General features: G+C 44.0%; 1 protein-coding gene across 4 annotated transcripts in view; it reads right to left on the bottom strand.

Moving 5' to 3' along the window:
• The window catches only part of ORC1 (origin recognition complex subunit 1), a 33,457-nt gene that overhangs the window by 5,498 nt on the left and 15,060 nt on the right, over nucleotides 1-12,899 (bottom strand). For all 4 annotated transcript variants that reach the window (XM_039238490.1, XM_039238508.1, XM_039238499.1 and 1 more), the window contains 9 exons: nucleotides 11,640-12,006; nucleotides 10,188-10,292; nucleotides 9,419-9,614; nucleotides 6,532-6,629; nucleotides 5,721-5,822; nucleotides 5,141-5,312; nucleotides 4,442-4,549; nucleotides 3,771-3,920; nucleotides 2,252-2,371 (listed from right to left, as the gene is read on the bottom strand). In XM_039238490.1, the coding sequence (XP_039094421.1) occupies nucleotides 2,252-2,371; nucleotides 3,771-3,920; nucleotides 4,442-4,549; nucleotides 5,141-5,312; nucleotides 5,721-5,822; nucleotides 6,532-6,629; nucleotides 9,419-9,614; nucleotides 10,188-10,292; nucleotides 11,640-12,006 (1,418 nt within the window). The remainder of the gene's footprint in view (nucleotides 1-2,251; nucleotides 2,372-3,770; nucleotides 3,921-4,441; nucleotides 4,550-5,140; nucleotides 5,313-5,720; nucleotides 5,823-6,531; nucleotides 6,630-9,418; nucleotides 9,615-10,187; nucleotides 10,293-11,639; nucleotides 12,007-12,899) is intronic.

Genomic DNA, 12,899 nt, shown 5'->3' with positions numbered 1-12,899 from the left:
CCCTAGGGAACATGAGCATGCAATAAAAAAAATTCAAGACAAGAGAAACAAGGAAACAAGGCGACATATGCACAAGAAACAGTAATCAATAGAATTAGGTCCACAAAGACTCAGATAAGATACAGAACATAAGATACATGTTTCTTCCTATGTAAAGAAATGGAAGAGAGGTTTGAAATGACAGGCAAGAGTTTTTGAGTAAAAACAGCATCTAAATTCGATGCCTTCTGAAACCAAGAACCCTAAAAAGGAAGGGAAGCAACAGGAGAGGAGTAGAGAACATAATCCTGTAAGTCTGCAGTGTAGTGGTTGACTCCGCAGACTGGAGAAAGCCAATTCCTTAGCATTCTTAAGGAATCCAAGAACAAATCTAAGTTACACTAAATATCTTCAAAATGCTCAGACAATAGTGATACTGGAACTGGAAGTAAAGGGAGATGTTTGGCTAAAATGAGGAGGACTGGTTCAAAGTTAAGAAACTGTGATACCCTAGATCAGGAGGCAGCAAACTACAGCCTATCACACATTTTTGTACGTTTAAAAAGTTGTATTGGAACACAACTGTGTGCACTCATTTAATATATTGTGCGTGGCTGCTTTCAAGATGCAAGGGCAGCGTTGCAGAGTGGTGACAGAGACCATTATAAACAAAGCCTAAAACAGTTCCTTCCCGGACTTTCACAGAAAAAGTTTGCTGGCCCTTGCCTGAGATCCCTCCTCCATTTCATGTTGTTGGGTAAACATTAGGGCCACTGAGGAAGGTTTAGGACTCTGTGGGAAAATTTTGTGCCTTGGTAATTGGTACTGTTTCCATAAAACTCTTTGCAGGAGATGATCCCTCTTTTGCCATGGCATGAGTTCAGAGATTTATTCTCAAATAAAGATAAACAAAAAGTCTCTGAACCAGGGAACACTAGGCATTATTTCAGGGGAGGGATGTCCCTCACTAGATATAAATGGTTACGATTTCCATGCTGGATTTGAAGACCTCCACCCTCGCTGACTCTAGCCTACCTCCCCCACCCCCAGAGTACTGTCCTCCAGTCAGGACACGGGGCACCTCCTCTGGGAAGTCTGCCTAGCCTAATGGGAAAGAAACAGAGATAGTGAAATTGGCCCCATCAGATTACCCCACAGTGAAGTTCCCGGTGAACAAGCCCCACTCATGTGCTCAGTGCTCCCAAAAAACTTTTTAATCTTTACTCATACACCCAAGTGGACAACCATGACATCTGAGGAAGATCTCCAGCCATGCGGGACAGAGACCAAATTCAACAGACAAAAGCATCTGGGAGGAAATGAAAGAAGACAACCTCAAATAAACAGAACAGCACGAAAAAGGATCCTTCAGAGAGAGAGAAAAAAGTAACTTTTAGAAACTGCATGATAGCAGAAGTGAAAAACTACCCAACAGAAAGGTTAGATGGTAACTTTCAGGATCTTGCTCCTAGAGAGCAAAGCTTAGAGACAAGCACAGCATCTGGCTTGCCTCTGACCCCAGCACCCAGCTCTGAGCCGATGTTACATGTGCTGCTGCTACAGGCATTCAGAATTCAGATCATTTCAACCAAGAAGAACCATAAAAAAAGTTTATATGACTCGTGAGTGCTGAACTACTGTGGATGTGTGATTCGTTGCACTGTGCGTGAAGCAGACATTTAACCTACTTTACTCCTCGGCAGCCTTGGAGACATCTTGGGTGACACTCTCCCAGTGAGCTTGGAGGATGTAGGTGTCCAGTGCCTCACACCTGACTTGCAGTGCGCACCTTGCTAGGCACATTACAGACATGATCTCATTTAATTCCCAAAACAATCCTATGAGGTAGCTATTATTATTTCCATTTTTTCAAAGAAAACTAAGGCTCAAGAAGTTTTTAAGTAACTTTCATATAACCTTCCAATGCCTATTAAGTATTAGAACCAGAATTCAAACCGGGCTTGCTAGTGGACTGCCTATATGACCTTTTTCATTATACAAAGCTGCCTGTTCCCTAAATCAATTGATCTTCATTTCTATAATGAAGCCCACCATTTGTATATAAGCCCACCACATGCAGCATGCTAATTAATTATACAATAAACAGGTTAAGGAATTTTTCTCAATTTTGTTTATACTTTTTGGTGTTTACTTTTATAGGACTTTCTAAATATCTCTTCATGTCCAGAGCACCCGACACGAAGCAGGTGCTCAGCAAAGATGTGCCACCAGGTTTGCAGGTACAAGTAGGAGCACCCTGAAGGTGACTTACCTTCCTAGCTACTAGCTGGATGGCATCGTCCTCAAAGGCCTTTATATGTTTGAGTCGGGATATTAGGATCTGCTGCAGCTGGCTGTGAGTATAGGGCTGGAAGGACATCCTGGTAAGACCCTGGGGAAGACAAGATAACAGAGGAACAAGTTCATTAATTGCCCACTCTCTGACAGTCCTGCTGAACAGCCACCCTTAAGTCCCCAAAATGGTTTCCAAGTCCCATAGAACAGGTCACACATTTCATCTGGGGACTGCCACAGATTCCAGCTCCTCTCACTGCTGACAATGGCCAGCGCTGTCCTGTAGGGCAGCAGTAGTTCTCAAGTATTTTTTCATTTTGTTTAAAACAACTTTTATTCTACAGGAATCATGTATTTATTTATTTATTTATTTATTTATTTATTTTAAGTTTATTTGAGAGAGACAGAGACACCATGTGTGTAGCAGGGGCAGAGAGAGATTGAAAGAGACAATCCTAAGCAAACTCTGCACTGCCAGTACAGAGCCCGATGCGGGGCTCAAACTCATGAAACCATGAGATCATGACCTGAGCCAACACCAAGAGTCAGACACGTAACTGACTGAGCCACCCAGGCACCTTCTACCAGCATCATTTAGAAGTGGATGAAGGAAACGGTGCTCTAATTCAAGTGGCTGGGAGTATCTTAGGCTCACAATAATAACAGGCACAGCTCCTGGCTTCACTCATCACGTTTGTGAATGAGGTCGATGAGGACAGAGGGCATAGCCTCGTTCACTGCTATGCTCCATGCTTTAACACTGCCTGGCAGGGGAGAGTGCTGCAATGTGTATATATAGTTTTTATTTTAGAGAGAGAGAGAGAGAGCACACGAGTGGGAGAGGGGCAGAGAGAGGGAGAGAGAGAGAGAAAGAGAAAGAGAGAATCTCAAGCAGGCTCCATGCTGAGCATGGAGCCTGACTTGGGGCTCAACCCCACAAACCTGGGATCATGACCTGAGCCAAAATCAAGAGCTGGATGCTCAACCAGCTGAGCCACCCAGGCACCCTGAGTGCTTCAATATTTAAAAAAAAAAAAAAAATTTTTTTTATGTTTTTTACTTATTTCTGAGAGAGAGAGAGATAGCACAAACAGGGGAGGGTGAGAGAGAGGGAGACACAGAATCTGAAACAGGCTCCAGGCTCTGAGCTAGTTGTCAGCACAGAGCCCGACGTGGGCTCGAACCCATGAACTGCGAGATCATGACCTGAGCCAGATGCTTAACCGACTGAGCCACTCAGGCGCCCCTCAATATTTTTAATAAATTATTAGACCTTTAGGGCTCTGTGCAGTTTAAGAGTACCCAGGAAGCAAAATACCAAGAAGATGGGGTTTGTGGAAAATCATGCAATGGTGACATATTTAATTTAAATGTAAGAATTTCAGAAATCACATTTTGCACTTTTCCCCATTTATTTTAGTTTCCCCTTGTATTCATTTTCTAGAACTCGGCTTATGGATCTGTAAGAACAGCTTGAGAACAGCCTCAGGACCTACCAGTCGGCTTGATACCCGATTCATCATGATACGCTCTGGCAGATCCATCGTGTTGGCAATGGTCAGGACCACAAGCTGGGCCTCCTTGTGAGTGGGCCAGTCAAAGAGATTGTACATTATGTCTTGTTTCTGAGTCCACAGAAGGTCGAGCTGCCAGGAAATGGAGAGAGATGCAGGGTCAAGCATAGATGCTGAGCCAGGGCCCACAGTGAAGGTCTGTTACCCTTGTTTTAGCTGCATGTGCTGCTTTTTTTTAATGTTTTATTTATTTATTTTTGAAAGACAGAGAGAGACAGTGGGAGCAGGGAAGGGTCAGAGAGAGAAGGAGACACAGAATCAGAAGCAGTCTCCAGGCTCTGAGCTGGCAGTCAGCACAGAGCCTGACTCAGGGCTCGAACGCACGAACCGTGAGATCATGACCTGAGCCGAAGTCAGACGCTTAACCAACGAGCCACCCAGGTGCCACTAGCTGCATGTGCTTCTAAGCTCACACCAGGAAAGCAGCAAGGATGTCCATGGATACATGCCTCTCACCACCAAAGAACAGGTTCAGATGAATGAAGGATGAAAGAAGGGAGGCAGGACTCCCCCCACAACCCAGCATTTGCTCCTGGAACACCACAGTCAAGCACCGTGGCGCTTCTCCAGTGCTCCCGTGGGGACCTCCGTACCTCATCCACGAGCAGCACGGTGGTTTCCTGAGAGGAACTCCGGGTGAGGAATCGCTTTGCCAGCAGTTCTGCCGCATGGTTAGCTGTTGCCTTTTGGCCTGTCAGCTTCTGTAATGGGGGAAAAAGTAGGTGTGGTAAATTGTAAGGATTTTACTTCCCTGAGCTTGATGTGAAATCTGCAATAGAGTCTGGAAGCAATTTCATCTGAGGACTTAAGTATCCTAAACGCTGCCTTCCAGTCTCGTCTCAACCTTAACCTGGAGGGATGTGAAGGTACCAAAAGAGATGACAAATCTGTGTTTGAAATGTAAATGAGCCACAGACTGGTCCCAGAGCTCTTTAAAATCATTACTGCATGACTATTTATACCTGGACATTTTCTTGTTCAAAGAAAACAGCTAATCACTATGAGAGTGAGGTTCTACCTCCAGCTACCTCTAATCCCTTTTCCAGTTTGCTACAGTATCTCCTGGATGCAAACCGATTTTGCCATATTAAGTCCTAGCTTGCAGTAATGTCCAGCCTCTAGACTTTAAGGTCCCTGAGGTCCTTGCCTTCTTTGCCTGTGCTACCTCACACAAAGGACAATGCCTGGCACATCATAAACATATAAGTAAGCACAAAATTAAGTAACACTTTTGTTTTTCATGTGCCGCTAAGAAACTGTAGTTTCCAAAAAGCCCAAACAACTTTACTCACCTGCAAGACTTGCACATAGACTTGGTGGGGTTCTGTCAGCTTCATGCCATTGACCTCGATGTATTGAAAGGGAGGAACGTCATTTTCTTGGGCTGCCTGCTGTAGGCAGCGTATCACCTCGTGCACAGTGGCAGTCTTCCCTGTCCCAGGGACCCCGGAGATGTACATGCACCTATGGCAAGAAAGGAAGACGTGTGGGCTAAGTCTGTGCCAGCTGCCTTACACTATTGCCAGTTAGAGATGTGAGGATATGTGCTGAAGAAAGGAGCCAGACACCCGAAATGTGGAGGTGGAGGCAGTAAGGGCCATCTTTGCAAGCTAGTCAGAGCAGGACCTGGTTATACAGAATCATTCATTCTACAAGCAATGCTGTATTTTCATTTTTTCTGAAAGACAGAATTTCTATTCCTATCGAATTATTTGGACAACAAAAACTGCTTCAGAAGCCTTAGGTTTGAGCAATGATTTTCCCTGTTCTCTTGACACTCGGGAGAGACCATGTGGCTGACTGTGACAGCTAAAGTGGTATATGCCAGTAGGGCCTTCCCCCCACCATCTTGTCTGCCTCAGCAGGACTCACCCTCCCGTACGGTCAAGGAGTTTACTTTCCACAAAGTTGTAGATGTTTTGGAATTCCTGTTCCCGACAGGGAAGAGACTCAGGTACAGCAGAAACATGCAGCCTACAATTGGTGATAAATAAAGGAGGACTTCAGAAACATGTCACCATTTACTCAGTAGCAAATGGGAAAGGATTATCTATAGTTTCCACATGAAACCCCAATCACAAATCCATAGGAATGCCTTCATTCTCAAATCTCTTCCTTTGGCCTCATAATCCCTTTCTCCACCCAAATTTCCTAATTCTTTGTAGGTTCTCATCATGGATACATATCACTTGGTGAGCTTTCCTCAAATCATAGGGATGGACCTCATCCCACAAGAGATTCTGATTTACTTGTTTTCTGATGATCTAGGCTTACGTATTTTGAAAAGGTCCCCGCATAGTTCTAAAGGGTACCAAAACTGAGAAGCAGTGTTCTGACTCATCCGTCACCTTCTACCCCTGAGCAAGTGGTGGCAGTAGACTGGAAGGTTACTCTTCCAAGAACCTATCCACATTAGCTCACCCATACTTGAAGGGTTTCTTCCCTCTAAACACACATGTTCATTTTACTCTCTACCTTTATTAAGTACACAAATGACTACAAATTACTTCATTTTAATTTTTTTTTTTAAGTTGCCCACGAAACTGTGAAATCATGACCTGAGCTAAAACCAAGAATTGGATGCTTACCTGACTGAGCCACCCAGGCACCCCACAAATTACTTGTTTTATGTGAATGAAAGCAGTCCCATTTCTGCCTAAGAGGGGCCCACGAGCACTGTCACCTCAGCCGGGCCTCCTCCAGCACGCTGGCTGGCTCCTGGGCGGCCAGGTTTCGGCTACGTATCTGAGGAGTGGCATGACGTGGTGTACTAGGCTTGGGCTGTATTCAAAAAAAAAAGAGAACACATTTTAGGAGGAAAAACACAAAGCAAAACACCATCTAGGACACACAGCAATCTGATTCATGATGCTGATAAAAAGAAAAGAGGTGGTGAATTCCTCTTGGTTCCCTTCTGTATAAAGTACCATGGTTCTCCCTCTCTCCACATGTTACACACACACTTCACAGGCCAAACACAATTTCTTGTTTTTAATTTACACACAGTATTAGGATTTGAAAATGTCAATCTGAGTAAAGAATGAATGAAAGTATGGATTAAATACGATTTAACTACTCTGCCCAATACAGGGTAGGGTAAGAGGTATAAACCAAATTTGACTCATAGGTTTCTCCTCTAGATTTTTTTGAGAATGTGGTCAAACTTTAGCTCGGGGCTTCCATAATCCACAGACTTGAAGAGACACCACCACCAGATTTTCCCACTCCAATCCCCAAGGTCACTGTTCAGTCTGAGCTAACAGCCCTAGTCTCTTTTCTTTCTTGCTACTGGCTCACTAGAGCAGACCTGCCACCCCATCTTTATGGACTTTCCACCAAGCACTCCCTTCTGGGGGAGGCATTTCACCTCTCCACCAGCTTCCCACCAGGTTGTAATTACAATCTCTCCACCTCTTTCTCAGGCAGAAAGACCCTGTTTAACAGTTTTATTATCTATTAACCCAGGAACAATATAGGAAAGGAATACCAAAACCTTGCAGAGAAGGTATCAAAAACCTTGGTAGACTTCTGACGTTTTTATTATGCTAAAGATGCCATCACAACCTAATATCCCCTTTCTGGGTGGGACCCAGCAGATGCAATCAGAACATTGCTGAGCTGTTTGCATAATGAGGAACTCCAGGTAAGATTACCCCTAATCCAAAGGGGATCTAACTTATTTCTTTCCCCGGTCTCTTTTGACTTCAACCCAAACCCAATCACATTTTTCTTGATATGGAAAAATGGAGATCAGCTTTAGAAAGGCATTTCCTTAAAACAATATCCTCCATGAAAAAAGTTTCCTTATCCAAGACTCATACACTAGTGCTCTCTTGAAAGGCCACACTAAGAAATTAATGGTCTTGAGAAGTCCTGTGACAATGAACCAATTTTAACTCTGTAATCCAAACATTTCTCAGACATGTTTAGACAAGGGAAGACCCTCTTTTAACAGTTTTTGACATTCTGCTACAACTCCACAGGAAGCAGAAGAGATGGCCATCAGGACGCGTAGGTGGCTTAGTCGGTTAAGCGTCCAACTTTCGCTTAGGTCATGATCTTGCGGTTCATGGGTTCGAGCCCCGCGTCGGGCTCTGTGCTGACTGCCAGCTCAGAGCCTGGAGCCTGTTTCAGAATCTGTATCTCCCTCTCTCTGACCCTCCCCTGCTCACGCTGTCTCTCTTTCTCTCTCTCTCCTAGAAATAAATAAAAATATTAAAAAAAAAAAAAAAAGAGAGATGGCCATTTATCTCTTCCATCTTACCAATACCTCAGCAGTGCTCCGTTTCTCAGGTCAATCAAGTGGCAGAGCAAAACCAACAACATAACAGAGTTCAGCAGCCCCGGATTCAATACCCACTGAGCACCTGAAAGAGGACTTCGCTGCCATTTTGACCTTATTTAGTTGTTCTTTTCAGCTTCTGTTAATATGGGCAAAGCATCCCATGATGGGAATTGAAACTACCCCTCAAGCAATCAGAACTGACGCCAGCAAGACCCTGCATGACTGACCCCAAGACAATGATCAGCCTGACCTTTACTGCCCACTTGCATCTACCCACTCACTTTTGTCCCATATTTTCCTTGTATGAACCTGTAAGTATTTTTGGCACTTAGGAGACAGTCTTTGAGATGCTGGTCCACTCTCTTCCCAGAGTTGGCCTCACTGAAATAAATCCCTTTCCTGTTTCACCAACACTCCTCTCTCTGCCTTTGGATTTTGTCAGTGGCAAGTGGCTGAACCTGGTCTGTTGGGAGACCCCCCAGGGCAGGTGCTCTTGCACCACTGCGTCTCGGCTACACATACTATGAATAAAGCACTCTGCTAGTGTTTGTGGGAAATGCAGAGATGAGGAACCAGGTCTTGTTCCTGCCTCAAGAATTTTGGCTCTTGGCTATTTGGTTCTGTATCTTTAAAAAAAATTTTTTTTTAAATGTTTATTTATTTTTGAGAGAGAGAAAGAGAGCGTGAGCAGGGGAGGGGCAGAGAGATAGGGAGACACAGAATCCAAGCAGGCTTCAGGGTCAGCTGTCAGCACAGGGCCCGACGCGGGACGCGGGGCTCAAAGCCATGAACCATGAGATCATGAACTGAGTCGAAGTTGGACACTTAACCGACTGAGCCACCTACGCATCCCTGGTTCTGTATCTTAAAAGGAACATGGTTGGGGCACCTGAGTGGCTCAGCCTGTTAAGTGTCCGAATTCGGCTTAGGTCATGATCTCACAGTTGGTGGGTTCAAGCCCCATGTCAGGCTCTGTGCTGACAGCTCAGAGCCTGGAGCCTGTTTCAGATTCTAGGTCTCCCTCTCTCTCTGCCCCTCCCCCGCTCATGCTGTCTCTTTCAAAAAATATTTTAAAAACGTTAAAAAAATATGGAACATGGATTCATTTTCAGTCCTAGGGCTCACTTAGGTCCTTTCCTCTAGGAATATTCCAAGTGGAATAACTTTGAGTATGACAGACCTGTGCTTTGAATCCAGCTGTTACTAACTGTATGACCTTAGCAATCACAATTTTGAAATTAAGAGAAGGATGATTCCTTGGAAAACAAACCTAAAAGAACCTTACGGTTTTCTTTGGTGTCTTTGAAGGGGCCTGTAAGGATGACTTCACGGAAGAGCATAGGTTCGTGGACACCCTACTGGATGTTCTCCTCGGAAGGGGTGGTGTGGAAGTCTCTTCCTCTTCACTGTCAGAGTCTGAAATCTCTGCTGCAGGCAGAAACTCATCCTCTTCTTGGTTACTTTTACTATTACCTAAAAACCTGAATGGTGGGACACGTTATTCTCTGATGTTCAGTGTCTAAATAAGAAGTTCCCTAACAGTCAGTGTGGATTAGAAGTACTGTAGAGTCTTTCCTGCAACCAAGTAACATAGGTGTCTGCTTCTTGGGCCCTTGCTACTGTGATGCTCCAAGGGCTCTATTTATATTATCGTATTAAATTCCTCAACAACCTTGTATTTTACCATTCCTATCTTATAGAAGAAGAAACCGAGGCTTATAGAAAGGTTAAGTAAGCTTCCCAAGATTACATAGTACAACAAAGCTCAGGTTCAAATCCAAGTTGTCAGAATCAAAGTTCATGCTTTTAGGCACTCCACTAACAGTCTTGCTGGGTGTGATTATGGGGTCCTGGGAGCCACCTGACCCCAGAGTAGTGCTTCTTGCTGCTTTCAAACTATGACATTTATGTGAAATTAACATAATCCCAGACATACTAAGTAAAAAGTAAACGGAATAGCAAATAACAAAAAATATGGTAGGCTTTAAGAAATAAGATTATAGATATCACAGTTGGCAGTGATAAACGTTTTCTGCTGGCTAAGGAAGTCTTACCGAAGCTGCTGCCTGATCCGATTCAAGGTCAAAAGAGGACTCTTTCTACGGACCCGATGGGGGGTAGGGGTAGTTCCATCCTGAGACTCTGGTTCTTCTGCCTCCCTGCAAGATATTACAGCAAGATTACAAGAAATGGTTTTGGGCACTAGGAATCAGTGGTAGGCATCAGAAGTAGTCAAGTGGCCTGATGGGTTCCTATTCTTTTTACAACTACATTGGAGGAACTAATAACACTCTGCTAAAATGCTTACAATTGAAGTCTGACTCAAAAACAAAAGTTTGACTGAAGCTTATCATTTAAATCAGACTCATGCTCTCCCCAACTACAGACCAGAGTATACTAATCCCAGGCAATTTCTTGTCCTTTGTTGTTTCAGAGGCATGATGGATTTACTGTCCAGTCTCAAGGTTAGCAGAAATGTAGCAACATATTAAATACAAAGCATTTACCAAGCAAACCTATTATTGACCAGGTGCTGGAGTCTCTGAGCAGGGAATATTAAAATGCATAATTTCTGTCTTGTCACATTATTTGTATAGCCAAATATTTACAAACAGTATCTAGTGTCAAAGTGCGAAGTTTGTTTTAGATGCATTATCTTCTTGTACTATATGTATTTGAGACTGGTTTCCAGTCAAAAAAACAAAAACAGGGGTGCCTGGGTGGCTCAGTTGGTTGAGCATCCGATATTTGATTTTGGCTCAGGTCATGATCCCAGGGTTGTTGGATCAAGCCCCGCATTGAGCTCTGCGCTGAGTATGGAGCCTGCCTAAGATTCTCTCTCTCTCTCTGGCCCTCTCCTCTGCTTGCACTCTCTCGCTCTCAAACAACAACAACAACAACAACAAAAACCCACTCCAACAAACAGACTACGAAACTGACTGTTAATATGTGGCCAAGAGCCATACCAGGACTGTGGAGCAATCCAGGTTCGAGAAATTATCTTCTGGAGCAGTGACTCCCCAAATGACAGCTAGGTATATCAGAATCATCCAAAGAGCATTTCCAAATGCAGACTCCTGAGCCTAACACTTGGAGATCGATTCAAAAGGTCTGGGGGGCGCCTGGGTGGCTTAGTCGGTTAAGCGTCCGACTTTCGCTTAGGTCATGATCTCGCGGTTCGTGGGTTCAAGCCCCGCGTCGGGCTCTGTGCTGACTGCCAGCTCAGAGCCTGGAGCCTGTTTCAGAGTCTGTGTCTCCCTCTCTCTCTGACCCTCCCCTGTTCACGCTGTCTCTCTCTATCCTAGAAATAAAAAAAATAAAAATATTTAAAAAAAAAAAAAAAAAAAGGTCTGGGAAGAGGCTTTGAAATTTGTGTTTTGGAAAGGCTTCTGGTTATTCTACAACAGTCATATATGAGATCAGCTGCTCTAACTTTAGCACACAGTTCACATCACGTAAAGGATCTCAATTTGCTCTGTGGTAGGCATGGTAACACCCCCAATCACCTCTTTTTGATGCTTTCTGGTTTCAGAATCACAGAAGGCACTGAGGATTTCCAGCCACCCCTGATAGGGGTAAGTGTTCTTTCCTCACTAATCTCTGTGGTTTTCAAAGCTGGGGCTCGGGTTCTCAGGATCCTATGACAGTCAGGTGAAGCCTTCTTGTCATCCTTGGCACATGAGTTTTGAATCTCTCCAGTTTTCTGTGGGGCTTTCAGAGCTGGAGAGAAGGTATGAAGTCTATCAGGCTGAGACCTCTTAGTAGGTGAGGTGATTTCCGAGAGGCTCACTTTTCGTTTACTTCTTCCCGGAGAATCCAACGAGGCCCCTGAATCCTGCTGGGAAATCCTAGTGTTGGGTGTCCTAGGGAAACCTAATCCCAAGAGAAATCACCACAGACAATGTATGAATTTTATAATGAGCACTATTAACACCCTCAATCTCGTTCTAGCTAAATTCACCCACTGAAGTTACACAAAGACATGAGTTGTCCATATTTTTAATTATTCCCTGCTTTCTTCCTCAGGCCAGGTAGCTCTTATTATTTGTCTCTCCTAAATTCCATGGGTGATTTTCCTGGTTAGAACCATAAATCAACCATTAAATCAGCTTTTGAATAGAAATAAATGTTCAGCATTTTCCCTGAAGTAATCTACCAAAAGAGTGGTTCTTAACCAAGGGTGATACTGTAACCCCTCAACCTCCATTCAACAGAATTTGAAAAAATTTCTATCGGTAGCTGCTGTTCAATAACACGGAGGCCTAGATTCTTCTTAACTCAGATTACATCTACCCATAGAGATGAGATGGATCCCTGGGGGCAATCAAATGGGTTCTGTGAACACACGGACCCTCTTTTGGATTTGCCCCTTACCATGACCCAAGGTGCCAGGAACCCAGCCATTCATTCAGATATCAACAGAGCTGTAAAAATGGCAGGGTATGTGCCAGGTGATAGGAGAAAACAAAAACTGAATGAGACTCAATCCTGTTCCCCATTCACAGGATGCTCTAGTCTAACTAGGGAGATGACACACATAAATGTCTATAATATGAAGTAAAATCATTCTAAAGCACCTAAGTCCTAATAAATATGGCTTTTGAGATAGACCTTGAAAAAAAAAGACAATATTTCAACAGAGATGAAAGGGAAGGGAGGGTGATATAGGGAGAGAACAGAGGAGATGGACGTGAGCCAAGACAACAAGGCAGGAAAGCACTGGGCACGGGGGAATTCGCTTTAGTCACAGCACATGGTTATGTTGG

This window comes from Hyaena hyaena, unplaced genomic scaffold (genome assembly GCF_003009895.1).
Source record: "Hyaena hyaena isolate Hyena2069 unplaced genomic scaffold, ASM300989v1 scaffold_5, whole genome shotgun sequence".
NCBI classification, from domain to species: Eukaryota; Metazoa; Chordata; class Mammalia; order Carnivora; family Hyaenidae; genus Hyaena; species Hyaena hyaena.
The sequence above is the reverse complement of the archived record's forward strand: the minus strand, read 5'-3'. Positions and strand labels throughout refer to the sequence as shown.